We start from the raw sequence: 22,168 nt of genomic DNA, 5'->3' as shown, positions 1-22,168 counted from the left end.
CTCTGCCTCTAGCTCCCCTTCTTTTCTGTCCACTTACCCCATTGGTCCCATCACAAGCCTGTATGTGAGTGGCCTTTCTGTTCGATGACACCCTCCAGCATAGGGGAGTGTTTCTCCTCGCTTTCTTTCCCAGACACACTGCCCCGCAAAGGCAAAAGGGCTTCCTTCAACATCAGCTTTGGCCAGTTTGCCAGAGGGAAGCCCTGAGAAAAGCAAAGTTGAAAAATCTTGTTCAAACTCACCAGGAAAGAGTGGTGTTACCCTCGACGGTGTCTAGCCGGGAATCAGGGAATTATACACTGAGCACCTGTTTGCCGTTTTGGATGTTTCCAAACACGAGCCAAACTTCCAGGCCCCTCTGCCATCTCTGGTAACATCTACAAAGTCCCTTCCTCACCACTGCCCTTCCTTCATTTTGGCATGCTCCTCCGCCCCTGAGTTGACAGCCATAGCTCTCTCTCCTGCCACCAGTGTCACATGATCGAGGAAGAAGGCAACTTCGCAGAGACTGGGTCCCCTTCCACTCCCGTCTCTTCAGTGAGCTGCTAGGACACCCAGCAGAACTTCCCCACTCCACGCTGCAATCTCAGGGATCTTAGTCACGGGGCTTTCCACCATGTCTCCACCTGGAAACCAGTCACGGCCACGCCTTCTTACATCTGCTCTTTTCCATCTTTTTCTTCTCCTCCTGTTCACCCACCCTTACTCCTGTGGCGCCCTACGAACATGCGCTCCATAGCAAATGATTCTTTATATCTTCCGGTATTCTAGTGAGCTGGCACACATAGCTTCTGGTTTCCTCTATCTGGAACTAGACATGACCTTTGTGGGAGGGAGGATTAAATGCACCCTACAGTCTGAGGCTGCATGATGACATCACTCATCACAATGATGCTTTCTATGTCTGAATCCTATCCCTTTATAACCCCCTTCAAGCTCGTTCAGAGAGTATTTCACACAATCCGTGTGCTCGTCTTGAAAGCCAAGGACCCAGAGGAGTCTCAGCATTGCCAAAAAGTCCCTTCACCCACCCTGGCCAGAGGCAGTGCCTGGTCTATGTGTATGGACTACGGCACTTCAACTGCATGGAAATACTCTTGGAATGAACACAATACCAATCCATGAAAAAGCATTATTGAAGTCTTAAGTTATTATTTTAATTATATTTTGTTAATCAACAAATTGAAAAATACTCATCATATGGAGAGGTCCAGATAAAGCCTCAATTTTAAAAAATGAGGAAAAGTGGACCTGGTAGGGGACTGGAGAGAGCTTGAGAAAGTTGGAAACGTTGCCCTAGAAGCCTGTTTTTTCTCCTTTTAGAAGCTACATAGTATCTCACTTTCCGAGATCATTCTACAAGATGTCAGTGCACCGAAACATGCAGGGGTGTGTTGAGTGCCAAGGCCGTAGAATCTGTCAGCAACCTCACCTTTCCTTGTTCCTCCACCTCATTCCAGGCCTAAGATCCCGTCCATCGCCACTGGGATGGTGGGGGCCCTCCTCTTGCTGCTGGTGGTGGCCCTGGGGATCGGCCTCTTCATGCGAAGGCGCCACATCGTTCGGAAGCGCACACTGCGGAGGCTGCTGCAGGAGAGGGAGGTGAGTGCCAGGCCTGGGTGCACTCAGGAGCCCTCGCACCCCGACGGGAACAAGGGCCAGCCCCAAGAATGGGCCATTAGCAGTTGTGTATGTTAGATACATAATTGTATTATGATGCAGAAAGAATCTCTGAATGTGCAGTTATACCCAGTTAGTGACATGTTAGTATATCCATCCGAGGAAATGACAATGTTTCTAGGCTGCACCCTTCAATGCCCACAAAGCTGTGTGGCATCTGCTTAGGACCTGGTGCCTGTGTGTGCGTAGGAGGGAGGCCAGGAAGCCTGGCTGTTGATCCCATGCCAGCACTGTGGCGAAGGCAAGAGATTCCTGCTTTGGAGAACACCATTGTCCACACAGTGACTTTGTCCATGATGGACTTTGCCACAGCCCAGTCCTGTGCTGGAAGCCATGTTCTCTGGAAAGAGAAACCCAGCGGCTCATAAGCATAAGCGCATGTGATGTGCCCCAACCAAAATGACCGCCATACACGACTTCCCTACCGGAGTTTTTCAATCCAGCTAGTAGGCGTGGAAACAGAAATAGAAATTGTGTTTGTTGAAAGGTAGCTGTTCACTTAAAGAACACCTGTATCAGAGCCTGTGTTTCTACTAACTTCTGTCAAGCTCTGTAGAGAAGGTGTACATTTGTCCTTCCAAATGAGCTGGCAAGTGCCGTGTCCTGGCACCCAAGCACATGCCATGGCTGCTGGTCCCCCTGCTGGGCCACGTCTAGCACTGCTTTCCAGCGTGGTGAGCACTGAGGGGACCCTTTTCTCTGTGTTCTTGTCCCCCGCAGCTTGTGGAGCCTCTTACGCCCAGTGGAGAAGCTCCCAACCAAGCTCTCTTGAGGATCTTGAAGGAAACTGAATTCAAAAAGATCAAAGTGCTGGGCTCGGGCGCGTTCGGCACTGTGTATAAGGTAAGGTCCCTGGGACAGGCCTCTGGGCTGGGCCTCAAGGCCCCTCACGGTCTGGTGGGGAGCCCAGAGTCCTCGAAAGCTGTATATTTCCATCATCTACTTTACTCTTTGTTTCACTGAGTGTTTGGGAAACTCCAGTGTTTTTCCCAAGTTATTGAGAGGAAATCTTTTATAACCACAGTGATCAGCGGTCCTGTGAGACCAATTCATAGACCAAAGGCATTTTTATGAAAGACGCCATTGACCTTGCCATGGGGAGCAGCACAGGGCGGGAGGAGGGCTTCCTCTCACCGCACGGCATCAGAATGCAGCCCAGCTGAAATGGGCTCATCTTCTTTTGCTTCTTCTAGATCCTCTTTGCGTGAAATCTGATTTCAGTTAGGCTTAGATGCAGCATCGTTAAATTCTGGATGAAATGATCCACACGGACTTTATAACAGGCTTTACAAGCTTGAGATTCTTTTATCTAAATAATCAGTGTGACTCGTGGAGCCTGACAGCTGCAGGGCTGTGGGGGCGTCATAGCCCTCAGCAATATCCACCTTGGGTGCCGCTCCACAGCCCCAGTGTCCCTCACCTTTGGGGTGCATCGCTGGTAAAATCCACCCAGCTCACTGGGCAGCATGTGGCACTGTCTCACAATTGGCAGTTAACGTCTTCCCTCTCTCTCTGTCATAGGGACTCTGGATCCCAGAAGGTGAGAAAGTTAAAATTCCTGTTGCTATCAAGGAATTAAGAGAAGCAACGTCTCCGAAAGCCAACAAGGAAATCCTCGATGTGAGTTTCTGCTTTGCTGTGTGGGAGTCCATGGCTCTGAACCTCAGGGCCCACCTTTTCTCATGTCTGGCAGCTTCTCTGCTCTAGACCGTGCTCATCTCCACATCCTAAATGTTCATTTTCCATGTCTTTCCCTTTCTAGCTCTAGTGGGTATAACTCCCTCCCCTTAGAGACAGCACTGGCCTCTCCCATGCTGGTATCCACCCCAAAAGGCTAGAAACAGGCAATCACTGGCATCTACCCAGCACTAGTTTCTTGACACGCATGATGAGTGAGTGCTTTTGGTGAGCCTGGAGCATGGGTATTGTTTTCGGTATTTTTTTGGATGAAGAAATGGAGGCATAAAGACATTGGCTGACCCTTATATGGCTGGGATAGGGTTTAATCCCCTTGTTATTTCTGACTCTGAAACTTGCATTCAATTCACTCCACCAAGTTATCTCAGCTTTGAAATGGCTTTTTTTAAAGGTGCCTAGAATATGGTGGCGTGCGGTCTATAAACTGTTGCCCACCTTCTGTACTTTCTGTCAAAATAATTCACATTTTTCTCCAGTGTCTGTTGATTGTTACTTTGTGGAATACGTTCTTGGAAAATTCCACAAGATTATTGTTATCTTCTTACTACCAATTCTATTGAACTTTCTCTACCTTCTCTGGGCCTTCCCCAGCCAATGGTGGGAAGACACTGGCTGGAGTCTGACAGAGCCTCTACTACACTGGCCTGGGCTTGCTGTGAATTGGTGGAAACCTTTGCTCTTGTCCCAACACAGAGCAAGTGAAAGAGGAGGTCGAGGGGCTCAGGCAGTGGACTAGGGAAGCAGAATCAAGGAAAAGGAAAAATGGCTGTCCTAAGTACCTCAACACTCTAGAGAATTTAGTTGATCTTACAGCCAAGAAGGACAAAAGCCAGAGAGTAATATCGCCCGCCTCATGTCTAACCCACAGAATACATAGCAAGTGAAGAGAACATGGGCCTTTATAAAAATGTCTTCAGACACAGTTTTTTAATTGGAGGAAATCTATAGTTTAATTTTCTCTGGACAGCTTTTCTTCCTCTTATTATAGTAGGGGAAATCCCATGTTGATATACTTCTAAATGAAAGATGATGAATTGATATAGTACAATAAAAAATCTGTAAAATTGATGATATACTTATCAAGAAAAATTAGCTTTCATTTTAATGGTTTACAAATTGAGTCAAATCCTAGTAACAAAATGTTAAGTCTATTAACATAACCACAAGAAGTACAGGAAGATGGGCAATCTGTGCAGACTTTCACTTACAATCTCTAGCCCCTCACCTGTGCTGTGCTGTGTAGGAAAATCTTTGTGCACAATTTGCTTCCTTAATTCATTTTTTATTCATTCAACACATTCTAATAAATTATACAAAATCATGTTGAAATGTGAATTTCAGTGGTATTTATAATGCAGTGTGAGGAGGGTTTGGATGTATTCTAAGACAATAGGTGGGCTTTGGGAAGGAAGCAGTGTTTACTGAAAAGTGCCCCCCAGGACCTTTTAATTGGAGGAAATATGCTTCTGCGGAGTTGGAAATGGGATAGAAGATAGATAAGGTCAAGGCTTAAAAGTTAAGCGCACCCAACATCTGAAGCATCCATGGGCCTGGCGTGGTCACTTTCGCCTGTAATCCCAGCACTTTGGGAGGCTGAGGCAGGAGGATCCCTTGAGCTTAGGAGTTTGAGACCAGCCTGGGCAACATACTGAGACCCAGTCTCTACAAAAAATAAAAAGTTAGCTGGGTGTGGTGTCTCATGCCTGTATTCTCAGCTCCTCAGGAGATGGGAAGATGGCTTGAGCCCAGGAAATCTAGGCTGCAGTGAGCTAAAATCTCACCACTGCACTCCAGCCTGGGTGACAAAGCAAGACCCTGCTCAGAAAAAAATTAGATATAGATATTAATACAGATACCTATATATATCTGAATATAGCTATCTAGATACATACTCTTTATATAGTTATGTAGATATATAAATATATCATATATAATATCATATGATATATCATATATTTAGAGAGATATATGTCTCTAAATATATTAAATAAATAAAAGAAAGGCTCAGTTTAGCCTCCTGCTCGTCCTGTCTCCTCATCCCCTCTTCCCCCTCCATCATTTTATTTCCTTGCCCCATGTTTCTTCACTGCGGCCATGTCCCCCCTCCTCTCCAATGATGGATGTCATGTCTGCTGCAGTCAGAGGGCAACAAGCCTGGAGTGTTCCCTGAAGCCTGTGGTTTGTGCTGCAGCTCAGGCTGCCCAGGCCTCACCAGCAATCCTGGCAGGCAGGGCACCACACTGGGATGGAGAGGGGGAAGCTGGAGGAGGCACTTTCTGGTAAAGAAAGCAAAAGCCGCAGTGCCCAGGCCAATTCCAACAGGGAGTTAAATAGCACCTTAATCCTGTGGCAGGACAGCTCATGGGGCCACGTGTGCTTTTAGAAAGACTCGCATGCACGTCTACACGGCAGCAATGACTCCATACTCACGTTCCCCTGCAGACACCAGGCCCCGCGGCCAGCACACACACTGCAGCCCCAGTTCCATGTTGCTAGCAGTGGCTTAGTGAATGAGTAAAGTTCTTAAAATGCAGGGGACACCTGCCCTTCATTCATAAGGCTGAACATACACCTCTCCTTAAGGAGTTCAAGAGGTAGTGGAATCCCAATTCACACAGTAGAGCCGTTCACAGATGAGGGAGACAAGCCAGAAGGAAGGAACCAAAAGTCATGTCAGCAGTTAGGACAAAATAACAGGCTTTCAAGGTCACAAAGCCTCAGAGACACTCCTGCGGTGGGACTGGGCCAGGAGCCATGGGGGCTCCAAGTGTGCGCTCTGCCTGCCAGCCTGCGGGCGCTGGGGCTCCGCGGAGATTGTTGTGGAATACCAAGCATGCTTGCTGTAGGTCACGGTGCACATTTACCACTTCCAAGACAAACAGCCGAGAACAAAGCTCGCTTTAGCTTCTGCGTACACCGAACAGGACACACGACTGAACAGCGTTCCCATTGTGCCTGCTGGGTGGGGAGGAAGTGATGGCCCAGTGGGTCTATCAGATTTTAGTAGGATGGGGCCTGGAGGGGCTCCAGGCTCTGTGTGGCCGACACCCACGCCCCCCGCTCTGCTCCCCATTCCCAGCCCCAGGTCAGCCCCACGAGGCCCTGCAGCAGATGGGCTGCTCAAACTGCTCTGGTTTGCAGATTTTTCTTCCCTCTCAAATGAATACAATATGTTTTCAAATCTCAAGCAGATCTTGAGAAAATAGGAAGAGCCAGAGGGTTTCTTTGGTGTTATGGTTGTACAGCTTCCCAGACTCGGGGGGAGAGATGTGATTTGTGCTTTCTGGCAATCCCATAGCCTAGTAATTTTTCATAGGCTTTCCAGTTTAAATTTAGGGTAGGCAATGGAAAGGGAACGCAAAACAGATTTCTACGTGTACTGTGTGTGTGTCTCTCACGTTTAAAGTCTGTTAACTGGAGCACCCAACAGGCCCCACAGGCTGCCTTCACACAGAGGACCTGGGACGCCTCCGACCCACTGGGGTGAGCAGTGGGCCATGGAGGGAGCCGGGGTCAGGAGACCTGGCTGTGGGCCCAGACCTGACCCTGCGCAGGATGGCCTCAGGTGGGCCATTCACCTCGTCAGCCTCAGCTTACCCTCTGACTACAGTGACCTCAGACAAAATATGCTTCCTGGCCCTGCCCAGTTCTGACTTTTTATAAACAAGCACTTCTCCGAGTTAAAGGGATATTTTCAATATCTACTGAGTCCACAGATACTAAACATCTCCTCTCTTCTTTAAAATTGTGACATTATATAAAATGAATATAAAAGGAAATATAAATATAAAAGGAATATAACAGAATATAAAAGGAAAATAACACACAATCTCCTTGAAAATAGAGAGCCTAAACACTGCAGGAAATATTTAAAGCTATAGTTTTTGTTTGTTTGTCTTGAATGAAAGTGGCCTGGACTTTGACTTGCTTTGAGTCTTTGACCCTGCATGACTTCAGTACAGTTCAACCCTGACAGTTTTGAAGTAGGTATGTGCCTAGATCTGCCCTAGTCCCTGCTGGAATGTCAAAGAAACAAAGGTCCAGGCCCTCAGAGCACTTGCCACATACTTGCCAACAGATACAGGGCGGAGGCTTGAGGCAACATAAGAGCAAGTTTGTGCTGGGCGACCTGACACTGCAGAGCGCCAGCTAGACCCTAGGCCTGTGCTAGGAGCTGACCAAGCTGTTCTTTCCTCAAAAAGCTTGATGGGAAGGGCATTTTTTAAATCACACAAGTATTTAAGTACAGATTATAATGAGTGCCCCAAAGCAGTGGCTCTTCAGCTTCATAAGCTTCAGAATCCAGAGGGTTTGTTCATAGGGAAGGCTGGGCCTGTCTCCTGCATTTCATGTCTTGGCCTGGGGCGGGACCCAAGAATGTGTGGCTCTAAAAGGTTCCCAGGCAATGCCAAGGCTGCTTTCTGAAGGAAAAACTGCAAGATACCAGGAGAGTTTCATTTAGATTGAAGAGTCGAGGAAGGCTCCTCTGAGAAAGAGTCTGCTAAAGAAGGAGGAGGTGGAAGGGTTCTGGGGACAGAAGTCTTCCCGTGGGTAAGGGCGGAAGGAAGCTCTCCTGGGGAGAAGGTGGGGAGGAGGACCAGAGCCTGGAGGGAGGAAGGCAGGCAGCCTCGGGGCTTCCCAAGAACAGGGAAGGCCAGGGCAGGGTTTAGGGCAAGGAAAGTATGTGAGCATATTTGTATTTTAGTAAATATTTACAGTTTGCCCTCCATGTCTGCAGTTTCATATCCATGAATTCAATCAACCACAATCAAAAACATTGGGGAAAAAAACTGCATCGGTACTGAACATATACGGACTTTTTTCTTGTCATTATTCCCTAAACAATACAGCATAACAATTATTCACATAGCATTTGCATTGTATTAGGTACTATAGGTAATCAAGAAATGCTGTAAGTAGATGGGAGGATGTCTGTAGGTTACACACAAATGCTGTGCCATTTTTTTTTTTTTTTTTTTTTTGAGACGGAGTCTCGCTCTGTCGCCCAGGCTGGAGTGCAGTGGCGCAATCTCGGCTCACTGCAAGCTCCGCCTCCCGGGTTCATGCCATTCTCCTGCCTCAGCCTCTCCGAGTAGCTGGGACTACAGGTGCCTGCCACCACGCCTGGCTAATTTTTTGTATTTTTAGTAGAGACGGGGTTTCACCATGGTCTCGATCTCCTGACCTGTGATCCACCTGCCTCGGCCTCCCAAAGTGCTGGGATTACAAGCGTGAGCCACCACGCCTGGCCTGCTGTGCCATTTTATATCAGGGGCTTGAGCATCCTTGCATTTTGATATCTGAGGGAGGTCCTGGAACCAATTCCCCAGATACTGAGCGTCGACTGTCTGTATCCCTCGCCCCACCTTGCCTTTGTCTCCTGTCTCCTATCTCCACCCTGCCTCCTGCTGGCCTGTTGCTCCTGACCTGCCCAGGCACCCTGGAGCAGCACCCTATCTCAGATGCTGGCCATGTGGGTTCACTTCAGCAGAGAAACTAACTTGCCCAAGTCCACACTCAAAACACAGGCATTGCTGAGATGTGAAAAGCAGCTCTGCGTGCATTCTGCTGCAGTCCGTGTGTTCTTTTCCATATCTGAATAAAAGGTCACCACCATTTGTATTTTAAAAGGAAAGAGAATTTATGGGTGGAAATTGGGGATTCCCTCATTCTCAGTCAGACAGAAAAGAGGCCCCCATTGTGTGCATGATTGCCAATAAATTTAGCTTCCTCAGCCCAAGAATAGCAGAAGGGTTAAAATAAAGTCTGTATTTATGGCTCTGTCAAAGGAAGGCCCCTGCCTTGGCAGCCAGCCGGAATTAGCAGGGCAGCAGATGCCTGACTCAGTGCAGCATGGATTTCCCATAGGGAGCCTGGGGGCACAGCACAGAGAGACCACTTCTCTTTAGAAATGGGTCCCGGGCAGCCAGGCAGCCTTTAGTCACTGTAGATTGAATGCTCTGTCCATTTCAAAGCCTGGAACTGGTCCATTGAAAGAGCTTGTCCAGCTACTCTTTGCAGAGGTGCTATGGGCAGGGTCCCCAGCCCAAATGCCCACCCATTTCCCACAGCACAGTCAGGGCCAAGCCTGGCCTGTGGAGAAGGGAGGCCTTTCTCCCTGCTGGCTCGGTGCTCCCCGGATGCCTTCTCCATCGCCTCTCCTCTGCAGCACCCACAGCCAGCATCCCTGATGTGCAGGGTCAGTCATTACCCAGGGTGTTCCGGACCCCACACAGATTCCTACAGGCCCTCATGATATTTTAAAACACAGCATCCTTAACCTTGAGGCGGAGGTCTTCATAACAAAGACACTATCAGTTCCCAAACTAAGAGATCAGGTGACTCCGGCTCCTCCTTTTTCCAATGTGCTCCTCATGGCCACTGTTGCCTGGGCCTCTCTGTCATGGGGAATCCCCAGATGCACCCAGGAGGGGCCCCCCTCCCACTGCATCTGTCACTTCACAGCCCTGCATAAACGTCCCTGCACTAGGTCTTTCCCAGGCACAGCTTTTCCTCCATGAGTACATATTTTTTTATTTTATTATTATTATACTTTAAGTTTTAGGGTACACGTGCACAATGTGCAGGTTTGTTACATATGTATACATGTGCCATGTTGGTGCGCTGCACCCATTAACTCATCGTTTAGCATTAGGTATATCTCCTAATGCTATCCCTCCCGCCTCCCCCCACCCCACAACAGTCCCCGGAGTGTGATGTTCCCCTTCCTGTGTCCATGCGTTCTCATTGCGGCACTATTCACAATAGCAAAGACTTGGAACCAACTCAAATGTCCAACAACGATAGACTGGATTAAGAAAATGTGGCACCTATACACCATGGAATACTATGCAGCCATAAAAAATGATGAGTTCATGTCCTTTGTAGGGACATGGATGAAACTGGAAATCATCATTCTCAGTAAACTGTCGCAAGGACAAAAAAACCGAACACCACATGTTCTCACTCATGAGTACATATTTTGAAACTCAAGATATTCATGCGTTTTCATCTGGAAGGAGTCCATGTGCCCCTCCTTCTGGCCACCATGGGAAGCCACACTGACGCGCCTCTCCCCCCCTCCAGGAAGCCTACGTGATGGCCAGCGTGGACAACCCCCACGTGTGCCGCCTGCTGGGCATCTGCCTCACCTCCACCGTGCAGCTCATCACGCAGCTCATGCCCTTCGGCTGCCTCCTCGACTATGTCCGGGAACACAAAGACAATATCGGCTCCCAGTACCTGCTCAACTGGTGTGTGCAGATCGCAAAGGTAATCGGGGAGGGGAGATAAGGGGAGGGGAGATAAGGAGCCGGGATCCTCACATGCGGTCTGCATTCCTGGGATAGCGAGAGTTTGCCGTGGGGATATGTGTGTGCGTGCATGCAGCACACACACATTCCTTTATTTTGGATTCAATCAAGTTGATCTTCTTGTGCACAAATCAGTGCCTGTCCCACCTGCATGTGGAAACTCTCATCAATCAGCTACCTTTGAAGAATTTTCTCTTTATTGAGTGCTCAGTATGGTCTGATGTCTCTGTTCTTATTTCTCTGGAATTCTTTGTGAATACTGTGGTGATTTGTAGTGGAGAAGGAATATTGCTTCCCCCAGTCAGGACTTGATAACAAGGTAAGCAAGCCAGGCCAAGGCCAGGAGGACCCAGGTGATGGTGGTGGAGTGGAGCATGTGCCTAGCAGGAGGCCCAGTGAGCAGATGCAAGGAGCTGACAGAGGGTGCAGCTGCTACTGCTGTGTGGTTGGGGCCTTGGCTAAGTGTCCCCCTTTCCACAGGCTCGCTCCAGAGCCAGGGCAGGGCTGAGAGAGCAGAGCGGTCAGGTGGCCCCACCTGGGTGCTGGAGACAGGCACAGAGCAACAAGCCAGGTATTTCACAGCTCGTGTGGACCCAGAAAGACTTCTGCTTTTGCCCCAAACCCCTCCCATCTCCATCCCAATCTTGCATCAGTTATTTGCACTCAACTTGCTAAGTCCTGTTTTTTTCTGACAGTGGGTGTACATTTCACCCCATTGACTTTAAAGAATTTGCAGGCAGGCCCTGTCTCTGAGAATATGTCGTTGCCCCTCATCTCCCTCCAACAGCAGGGCAGGGGGTCCAGGGATGTGCCAGGGACCAGAGGGAGGGAGCAGACACCCACCCGGCCTGGGCAGGTCCTCCTCATTGGTTGCATCCCCCTGGTTAGCAGTGGCAGTCAGTCCTGCCGAGTCATTCGTGAGGCCCTTGCCCAACTCCAGGCAGATGTAAAACGTGACCTACAAGAAGACAAAAACATCTGGAGCGCTCTTATGCCAACAGCTGCCCTTGACACCACCAGGCAGGCTCTTGCTGGGAGCCGTGGTGCTTGGGTCCGCTCTTTCCCATCGCAGAGCTCCTGGGCCACATTGTAGAAGCAGGGACCACCTCCCAGGATAACCAGATAGCAGCACACCCTGCACAGCCCCTTTTACTCCAGCACCATTGGACATTGATTTCTCAGCTGCAGCCACAGGGGGCCCCCAGCAGCCCAGGAAGTGGGGAGCCCTCATGCTTCTCTGAGCAGAAAAATCACTGAATATTTTTGCCTTCTCGTGGTCATAACCCGGGCCACAGAGTAGAACACTCCCATCACCGTTGTTAGGCAGTGGTCCTGGGAGAGGGTCTTGTGTGCCTCGGATGCCGGGGCCTCTTTTTATTGGGAGGTGCTTGTTATTTCTGTGTGTGGCTGCATTTGTTTCCCAAGACTGCCACAACAAATTATCACCAACTTGGTAGCTCAAAATAGCACAGCTTTATTCCCTCTTGGCTCTGGAGGCCAGGTGTCTAGAAGGCCATGCTCCCACAAGGGTTCTGAGGAGGATCCTTTCTGCCTCTCTGGCTTCTGGTGGCCCCAGCATCCCTGGGCTGTGGCTGCACCTCCCCACGTCAACCTCTGTCTTCACACGGCCTTTTCCTGTGTCTCTGCAACCACAGGCCCCTCTCCTTTCTCTTAATAAAGATACCAGTCATTGAGCTTGAAAACTGCTAAGAGAGTCTATTGTAAATCTTCTTAGCACAAAAAAAAAGATAGATATGTGAAGTGATAGATATATTAATTAGTTTGATTTGATCACTCCGCTATGTGTATAAATGTCAAAACAAACATTGTACTCCATAAATATATATATTAAAAAAGATCCCAGTCATTGCATTTAGGACCCACCCTAAATCCAAGATGATTTCATTTCAAGACTTTTAACTACTTAGATTTGCAAAACCCCATTTCCAAATAAGGTCACGTTCTGCAGGTCTGGGTAGACGTGAAATGTGGGGACACTGTGCAACCCACTGTCTTGGGGGGGCGGGTCAGCCTGGGGCAGGTGTTGCTGGGTGTGGAGCTACATCCACTCATGCCCTGACCTGGAACCCAGACCTGCTTCCCCAGCTCTCCTCCTGGTTATCTGAAGCAGGGAATGGAGAGCACTGCCCACCATGCCCAGGCAGTCTCTATCACCTGGTTTTACTTTCCTCTTAGCACATATTGCCCCAGAAGATCTGGTTGGTTTATGGCTTACTTAAGTTTGTGCATACCTGTCCCAACCGGGAGGTGAGCCCTGGCTGTTCCCCGAACTCGGCCCTGCATGTGGGAACTGCCCCTCCCCCGTTCATCAGAGGAGGCCAACAGTCCACAGCTGTTCTTAATCGTCTCCCAGTAACCCCCAGCTCCACAAAGGTGACTCCTCACATGGTGGAGAAGTGGTCGGGCCATCCGTGTGAAATGTGTATGTGACCGTTTTCCTTAAGGGGCAGGTAGTCTTGGCAGGTTTCGTCCAATATAGGACGAGCTCAGGACTCCAGTGGACTGTGGATTCAGATCTGGATTCTGGCGCATTCACCGTGTGAACGTGGGCACGTTGCTGGCTTCTCTGTGCCTGGTCTCCCGGCTGTGGAGTGTGTTCTGCCCCTTGTCTTTCTGGGAGGTAGGGAGGGCAGTGAGCCCCTTCACGTCGCCCATCACGGGCCCAGCACATGGCTGATCCCCACTGAGTGTTCTTTTCCTCCTTTGATCCCCTTTGGCTGACCTAGGTTGGAGCAGCCACTAAAATATACCCAGAAACATCTTCCTAATCTACATCTGTGCCAACCCTCATTCCCCGGTGCAGCATGACCATCACATGCCCGCCATTGCTCCCGAGCTCCACTGCTCATGAGCTGCTCTCCGGCCCTCCTTCTCATGCTCACATTCCAGTCGGCCTGGCCTAGATAAATGGAGGTTTATTTGACCCCGAAAAGTAGCCTTCTGTAAACGAATATAATAGTGTCCATTACAGAGAATAAACTTAGTGCGGGTCCCATTTAAGCAGAAGTTACTGAAAGCCTGAGTTTAACTTTCCAGGGCCTGAAAGTTTTCCATGACAGTTTTCTGCATAATGTTACCTACAATTTCAACCTGTTATTTAAAGCCATTCTTGTGTTTGTTGTACTTTGATTAGCTTTATTTTGATTTGAAGTCCTTTTACATTATGGGCAGTTAACGCTTTGTCTCTGTTAGATTTGCTTTTTAGTTCACAAGAGAAACCTCATTCCTCTGTATTTGAATAGTTGCAATGATGGAACAGCTGTCCCCGGAGGGAAATGAAAACAATGATTCCCCAAATTGTGACAATAGAAATTTGTTCTTGGGTTACTTACAATGTATCTGAATATTAAAAAATTTTCTTTTTAAACGTTTGAAGTAAAACTACCCAGAAACACTTAGTGGCTGACCAGAAACTAAACTCCTGACATCCTCAAAATGGGATTTATTGGCTTATAAATGTCCTGTGTTGATTCACAAAGGCACAAACTATCTTGGGAAGTTTTCTTCTAAATGTTGATGGGAGAGCTGGCCACTTTTATGCAAGTTTCATTGTCCTGACTAAACTGCTAAAGAGATTACATAAAATTATATCAACTGGACAAAAGGAAACAGAAAAAAAACAGAGGTGTCCTGGGAGGAATCCGGATGAGACCAGTAGACTAAGAGAGACATCCCTTCCCATCTACAAGGAAAATGGATTTTGCTCTCCATGTGCAAAACCATCTCAGGAGCTTGCGGAGACACCACTTGCTTACTAGCCAGAAAGAGCAAGTGCCACCTAAATTCCCCACACAGGAGCTCACAGTGGCTTTCACGTACTGGGAGTAAGTTAGAGTTAAGAAAGCCTGTCTACTCTTCCTGGGATTTACAAGCCAGCTAGTAAATCCCAGAATAAATCACACGGCACAGTCATCCAAAGATCCCACCATCCGTGCCGTTTGGAAAGCCCTGCTCCTGCGCCACCCTCTCCCCGTGGAAGCTCCCATGCCCAGGACTGCAGAGTCCTGCCATTCAGACTGCAACTCATCTCACATTCTTCCAGACTATTTGGACAACAGAGCTTTCTCATCACCTAATGCAGATTACAGTCTCACAAAGTTGAGTGTTCAGGCAGACACTGATGTGGTTCTGTAGTACAGCAAACAATATCAGTTTACAGTGCTGAGGCCAGGCCTGGTGAACAATGCACAGTAGCGGCAGGGCAGGGCTCTCAGAATGAAACCGGCTCACGTGTGGCACTCTCTGACCACAACTCTATAAGCACCGAACTATACTTAGTTCCATCTATGAGGTAAAATTTAATACAGATAAACATCAAAGGAAACTTCAAAGGCTCCTTTTTTCAAGTACATGGGCTACTTAATTTGGTCCCAGTCCATTTTAAAAAGCCCTAGGTGCTTTCACGGCTCTGCTACTGACAAGAGGCCCCGGTGCCTGTGAGCTGCTAATGGGAGGGAGAGGAAGATGAGCTGAGTGGGCCGGGCTATCCCGTCCACACCGGGAGACAGGGAAGGAGACTCCAAGCTGGTGGCGCCAGCACATTCCAGACCACTCAGGCCTATTCCTAGGTGCCAAGTCACGAAAACCACGCTGACAGATCGTGCTGTGTATGTGTCATAGCACACAAGCAAGACTGTGAGAGAGTGAAAGTGACGCTGGGCGGAGCGCTGAGGAGAGGCCACAGTGTGTTGGTGGAGATAGGCTGTCATGGAGAAGAGACCCTGGCTTGCTCTACATAGCTTCCAATGCAACTGCAAGGCAGGTCCCAGAGGGCTCCGGTCTTCTTTGTCCAGGTCTGCTCCCTCCCCTCATGGCTTTCCCATCCTCAGATGAGAATTCCGCAGAGCCTACCCCTGCTGACCAACTGTGGCCCCAGGGTGGTGACTCAGCCCTGCACCTCCTGCTCCCATCTGCACTGGGCCAGAGAGGATGACTTACCCAGCACGTTCACATCACACAGCTTTGTGGGTTCCTAGGTCCAAGGACCAGAGATTTCAGTTATGTGAGTTATTTTTTTATTTGTTCTTGCATATTCCACAAAGGGTCGCAGCTAAACTTAACCTAACGATCACTTTAGTATATCATTAAGAAGACAAAGCTCACAGTGCTGTTGAAGCACATTCATCATCTTTAGACGTTTTGACTAGTTATTTCTTAAGCACTTACCTGCTGGTGTTAAGCATCACATGAAATATATATAGAAGTAAGACAAAATTTCTTATCTCCCCAAGTTTGCCAACGAATACAGAGCAGGAAGGGAAGCAGGTCAGAGCAGGAGGCACAGGTGTCATGAGGCCACCGTGCAAGGCACAGGGAGGGTGAGCTCCAAGTTTGAATGGAATGGGTCTGTCAGCCAAGCCCCCCGGCTCTGGGAAGATAGCAGTGAACAAGCCAGATGGCCCCTCACCTTCCAGAGCCCTGAGTCCTGCAGACCAAACAGGGTGACAGGTCCTTTCCCTGTTCCAGAGGCTTCTGTGGGTGAGAGTTGGCTGCAGAGAGGGCGTGAAGGCACTTGAGGGTGGGGAAGTGACTCTGACTGGGAGATGCTGAGGACAGGGAGGAAGCCACCAGATAAGGGACACTAGGGAGGAGGGGTGGACCCCTCAGGCCCATGGACCTCATCACAAAGGCAAGATGGTGGCCAAATTCAAGGTCACTGCAAAAGGGATGGAAAAGAGAGAATAGATTTGGCATTTGGAGAGAATGTTGACAGTGATGAGCACCTGCACAGGACTCTCCATGGGTGCTATCTAAGCAAGTGCTGTCTCTGCATAAACTCATTCCACCCTCTGATTAATCCATTCTACGTATGGGGAAACAAAGGCATTCAGTGTTTATGTCACTTGCCCAGATCTCAGGATTTGATCCAGGTGGCCTGGTTCCATGGTGCAGCCTCTCAGCCTGCATGGATGCCCCAGCTCAGAGCATGACTCTCAGGACAGGGGTCCCAGTAGCCCTCCCTCCCAGCACAGCAGGGTGCCCATGCTGCACCACTTCTGTCTGGGAATAGGACATTCTGACACTTTCCTGCCTCTTCCGAGGTCCAGCACTTGTTCTATGCCCGCATGGGAAGGTGGCAAGGTGGCCTGAGGAACAGACTCTTCCATTTTTGGGGGAGCTCAAAGCCACAGATGCTCTGAGATCTGGAGTCCAGAGACAGGAGCGGAGGCTTCTCCTGGTGACCACTCTGCTTAAAAACTTCATCAGAGGTGTAGCTTCAGAGCCCCCCTGAACCCCATCCCTTACCTCTACCAGCTGCAGGTGGGTCTCTGGGGTGGGGCTGCCCTCCCCACCTGCACCCCAAGGGCTGAAAGGTTGAAGGGAGAATACCATCATTTATAAAGGGGGATCCTGGAAGATGAGGCCTGAGAAAGCCCTGTGGGGCCTCTCACCTTCTCCTTAACTGTGGCCAGGAGTGTCTGGCCTTGCCTGCCTCAGGACCAGCCCAAAGTGGAGATGAGGGGTGAGCCCCAGCCCCCAGGGGAAGGGTGATGGTGATCTTTGTCTCAGCATGGTTCTGGTAGAGGTGGGTTAATTTGAAGATGATGAACCTTAAGCCTCTTTCTGATCTTGCTTTAAATAAATACTTCTGAACAACAGCAACAACAAAATGGTGTTGATAGGAAAGCCCTCCACTCCACCAGAACCACACGACCTTCTGGTCCTCCCCTCCTCCACTTCCTTCCTCACTAAGTCACTGCTCCATGAGCTCTTCCACAGGAGATTTACAAAATAGAACACAAACAATCCAGTTCCCGCCTCTCACTCTGAACTCCTCCCAAGACTTGTGGGGTGCGGCAGCCCGTGGGAACACCCAGCCCTTCAAGGTCAAACACAGCCCCTGCCCCCTGGCTCTGGGGTACCCTGCCAGAAAAAGCCCCAACAGCCATTTGGGGCAGAGCCTTCTTTTTTGTAAGTGGAAGTTCCAGGCTGGCTTTTCAAATCCCCTTTTAACCTCAGTGCTGTATTTCAAAATTCATTCCAGCTTTCCTGTAGTAATTAACAAAAATAAATACTTTAATTTCAATTAAAGTGAGGGTCTTGGAGAAGAAGCAGGAACTGAGTTTCCCGAGAGGCCCCGCTGAGGCTTTGCTGATACTGCTTCCTGCGGCCTCTGCTCAGACCCTGGGAGCTCACAAGCCATATCGCGGCTCTTATCTTTGGGGACCGGTTAAAGCATAACTGCGGCAGGCACAGAGTTGTCCTTTCAAATGTGCTGGCAGTGGGACGGAGACCCATGTGTCAAGTCTCCTCTAAGTTCACATGGGATTCTCTCCTTGTCCCAAAACTGTCTCTGATTTAAAACCCTCCAGCTGATTACCTGAATTCCAGAATATGTCCTGTGCTCTCTGCCTTTTCCCATACCTTTGCTGAAGACTGGTGTTCTAAGAAAACAGACACTGTGTGGAAATGGCTCAGGTCCTTTAAAGCCCTGGCCTGAGGAGCGGGGGAAGGGCTGGGCCAGAGGTCAGCGGGATTTGTTAGATTGACGGAGTGTCGCAGACTTCCCCAGAGGCACGGGACCAAGGTGTGTGCTCACGCTGTCTCATGCTCTTACACATAATATGTGTGTGTGTGTATACACACACACACACACATATATATATAAAACGCCAAGCAGCCTCCGGCTTAGCAGGCGCGTTTCTCAGCAGGGGAATTAAAGCCATCATCCCGGTAGTGGTATTGGGGGCTCAGGGGATTTGGTCTGTGCAGCCACATGCTTCAGCCTCTGGACCCCAGGTAATCTAACGAGGTAGTCGTGTGGGGACTGGGATGGAAAAGGCATCTGCATGGACGTGTGTGAAATGGCTGGCACATTGCCAGTGATCAGCACCATCAGCTGCTATCACCGATCATTCAGTCATTCATTCGATCATTCAATCTTTCATTCCTTCATTCATTCAGTTGTTCATTCTTCAACAGGCCATTTTAAAAATGTGCCCAGTATACCAAAGTCTCCGCTAAGCATTTAAAGAGGCAGAATGGAAGTTAGCAATTGTGGTGAAACAAAGCTGGGAATGTGCTCTGAAGGCCTCCTTGTGGGCTTAATGAACATGTAGAAACCACACATTTTAGAAAGGGAGAAAGGGAGAGGTTCCCGGTCCCCTGCATAGGGACTTGTGTGTGGCTCTTTACTGTAGGCCTGTGCCACTCCTGCTCAACAGCTATCGCAGAGGACGCCTTCAACAAATGTGAAGAACGAACAAAAGAGATACAGGGTAGAAAGAAAGGAGAAAGCAAGGGTGAAGGTGAGAAATCAAGGGACAGAGAAGAGAGAAGAGGAGACAGCCTGGGAGTTCACACAGCCAAGAAGGTAGACACTCAGTCGAACCGGCAAGAGGCTGAGCCTAACTCTCCGTTTCGAATGGGCAGGAGTTCATGATATTTAATAAACAGAGGCCTTGCTCTGCAAGAGACAGGGTACCAGGCAGAGAGCAAGTCAGCATCCCAGGAGTCAGATGAGGCAGACAGTGGGGGCAGGGAGCTTGCCTCTGAAGGAGACCCAGGCTGCCAGAGTAGCAGAGAATCTGGGCCAGTCCTCTTTTGAGAAGCACTTCATCGGCTTCTCTCCCTCCCTCTCCTCTCCCTTTCCACCCACCATCCTGACATAATACTTCCTAATTTGGAAGCGTTGTTCCGTTTAAGAACCTGCTCATTTCCTCTTAAGTAGGCAGGGAAGCACTAATGTCCAGCAGCATCGGAAACCCATAGGAGCGTTCTCGGCAGTGCAGGGTGAGGGGACAGTCCATGCAGTCATGAGATGTGGGTGTCAGGCAAGCATCTCTTTTCCAAAAGAGAAAAACATTAAAGGCCTCACAAACGGTGCCCAAAGACTAATTCTGCATAGCATCTTTGCGAGACCCTACGTTCTTATGATGACTGGTTTTGCCTGAGAAAGAAAAAATTTTAATTTTGCTCTGACATGCCAATTCAACGAATCATTTTCACATAACAGTCATGCAAAAAAAAAGAAAACAATTTGCCAGAAAACTTGGGAATCCATCCACATCTACAGCTCTTGCCTGCAGTCACACTACAGTGGGATCCCTCCATACAGGAGCGACAGAGTGGAGCAGGCTGGGGATGCCTGTTTGTTTCTATTTGCTGCACCACAGCAAGCATTTCTGTGGAGCCCACTCTGTACTAGAAAGTACATGAACATCAGCCATAAAGGGAACTAGAAAGGTGGCCCACCCTCTTGGTGGAGAGAGAAGACAGTGTGGTAGAAACAATATAAGAGGTCTGCAGAGCTTGACCCCTCCCAGCCTCTCCCACCTGCCAGCCTGGCCCTTGCAGAGAGATGCAGGCTGCCATGCTCATGCCAAAGCCCGGGGCAGTTGGGCTCAGCAAGGTAGGCATCCGTCGAGCAAGGAGGCGCAGGGGTCAGCAGTGACCCCAGCAGCCGGCAGGGAGAAAGGTGCATGTGACAAGGACACCAGAGGCTGTGTGTCAGATCAGCCAGGGTCAGGGTAGCATTTCTAGGAATTCACTCTGTTGGGCACTGTGCTAGCTGCTTCTCACATATTCTTTCTTTCTTACTCTCAGAGCAGAGATTTCAATTGCAGCGAGATTGTGGAGGCAGCCAGGGAGGTGGGGGTAGTGGTGTCTTCTAAAAGCATATTCAGTATCCACGTGGTTTCAGTAATAACAATAATAATAAACCAGTGAAAAGTAAAACAGGACAAAAATCTTCATAGGCAGTGAACCATGTTGGAGGGTCCAATAAAGCACAATGAGAGTGTGGCTTAAAAACCCTGACAGACATTCCTTTGCACCAGCTCGGTGAAGAGGGCATGGTCCCCGTCACCTCCCATCCCCGCTTTGCAGATAAACCACATGCAGGAGGGTCAGCCTGGCAATCCAGTAAGTTCAAGCCCAGGTCTCAGCTGGGCAGCAGAGCCCCTGCTCTTCTTTGTCCTCATATACGAGCATCTCTGGACTTAAAACTTGAGGAACTGGATGGAGAAAAGTTAAAGGTCAGCAGCAGGTTACATCTTCTTTCATGCGCCTTTCTATTCTTTGGATCAGTAGTCCCTAATGTTCACCAGCCGTAAGTCCTCGACATGGAGAGGCTCAGAGCCCGGCATGAACATGACCCTGAATTCAGATGCAGAGCTTCTTCCCATGATGATCTGCCCCTCACAGCAGGGTCTTCTCTGTTTCAGGGCATGAACTACTTAGAGGACCGGCGCTTGGTGCACCGCGACCTGGCAGCCAGGAACGTACTGGTGAAAACACCGCAGCATGTCAAGATCACAGATTTTGGGCTGGCCAAACTGCTGGGTGCAGAAGAGAAAGAATACCATGCAGAAGGAGGCAAAGTAAGGAGGTGGCTTTAGGTCAGCCAGCATTTTCCTGACACCAGGGACCAGGCTGCCTACCCGTATTGTTTAACTCATGCAGGGGAGGACGCTTTCCAGACATTCTGGGTGAGCTCGCAGCAGCTGCTGCTGGCAGCTGGGTCCAGCCGGGGTCTCCTGGTAGTGTGAGCCAGAGCTGCTTTGGGAACGGGACTTGCTGGGACAGTGAATGAGGATGCTATCCCCAGGTGATCATTAGCAAAGGTTAGGTTTCAGCCTCTCCCTGCAGGATATGTAAGCCCCCTTCAATAGCGCAATTGGGAAAGGTCACAGCTGCCTTGGTGGCCCACTGCTGTGGAGGACACCTAAGGAACAGGAAAGGCCCCCATGCGGGCCCGAGCTCCCAGGGCTATCTGTGGCTCGTGGCTGGGATAGGCAGCGATGGAGTCCTTCTCTCCCTTCTCTGGCTCAGGTTTCCCTTAGGGACCCTCACAGCACTAAAGGATGCACGTCCCCTGTCAGGCCCTCTAATGCCCTCCCACAGCCATGCCTCTCTTAGGTTTCACTCTGGCCTGCTTGGCTCCTAGCAGCCACCAACCCCGTGATGCTGGGCCCTGAAAACACACACAGACCTGGATGAGTGAGGCCACTGGGCACAGCCAGGGCTCCCAGCTCACCAGAGCAGCCTAGGACCCAGAGGGTGCTCAGAAACCTACCAGAGCAGCCCTGAACTCCGTCAGACTGAAATCCCCTGTTGCCGGGAGGAGGCGCCAGGCCTGGGGGATGGGTCGTGGGGTGATCTGGCTCCTCTGTGTGTGTCACTTGTAATTAGGTCCAGAGTGAGTTAACTTTTTCCAACAGAGGGAAACTAATAGTTGTCTCACTGCCTTATCTCTCGCCATCCCAAGGTGCCTATCAAGTGGATGGCATTGGAATCAATTTTACACCGAATTTATACCCACCAGAGTGATGTCTGGAGCTATGGTGAGTCATAATCCTGATGCTAATGAATTTGTACTGAGGCCAAGCTGGCTTTTATTGTTAGTTAATTTACATTATATCCTCTGACATGCAAGTATTTTCTTTCGAGATAATGACTAATGATAATGTGATCGTTGCTGTCTATCTATTGTACTGAGAAAACACGACAGAGGA

General features: G+C 49.4%; 1 protein-coding gene across 2 annotated transcripts in view; it reads left to right on the top strand.

The window, feature by feature from the left end:
• EGFR (epidermal growth factor receptor) overlaps nucleotides 1-22,168 on the top strand; it is a 191,386-nt gene that overhangs the window by 152,353 nt on the left and 16,865 nt on the right. For both annotated transcript variants that reach the window (XM_055293116.2, XM_055293115.2), the window contains 6 exons: nucleotides 1,461-1,602; nucleotides 2,401-2,523; nucleotides 3,202-3,300; nucleotides 10,465-10,650; nucleotides 20,879-21,034; nucleotides 21,922-21,997. In XM_055293116.2, coding sequence (XP_055149091.1) covers nucleotides 1,461-1,602; nucleotides 2,401-2,523; nucleotides 3,202-3,300; nucleotides 10,465-10,650; nucleotides 20,879-21,034; nucleotides 21,922-21,997 — 782 coding nt within the window. The remainder of the gene's footprint in view (nucleotides 1-1,460; nucleotides 1,603-2,400; nucleotides 2,524-3,201; nucleotides 3,301-10,464; nucleotides 10,651-20,878; nucleotides 21,035-21,921; nucleotides 21,998-22,168) is intronic.

Source organism: Symphalangus syndactylus, chromosome 9 (genome assembly GCF_028878055.3).
Source record: "Symphalangus syndactylus isolate Jambi chromosome 9, NHGRI_mSymSyn1-v2.1_pri, whole genome shotgun sequence".
Taxonomy (NCBI): Eukaryota; Metazoa; Chordata; class Mammalia; order Primates; family Hylobatidae; genus Symphalangus; species Symphalangus syndactylus.
Note: the sequence above shows the minus strand (reverse complement) of the source record. Positions and strands in the feature narration are given on the sequence as shown.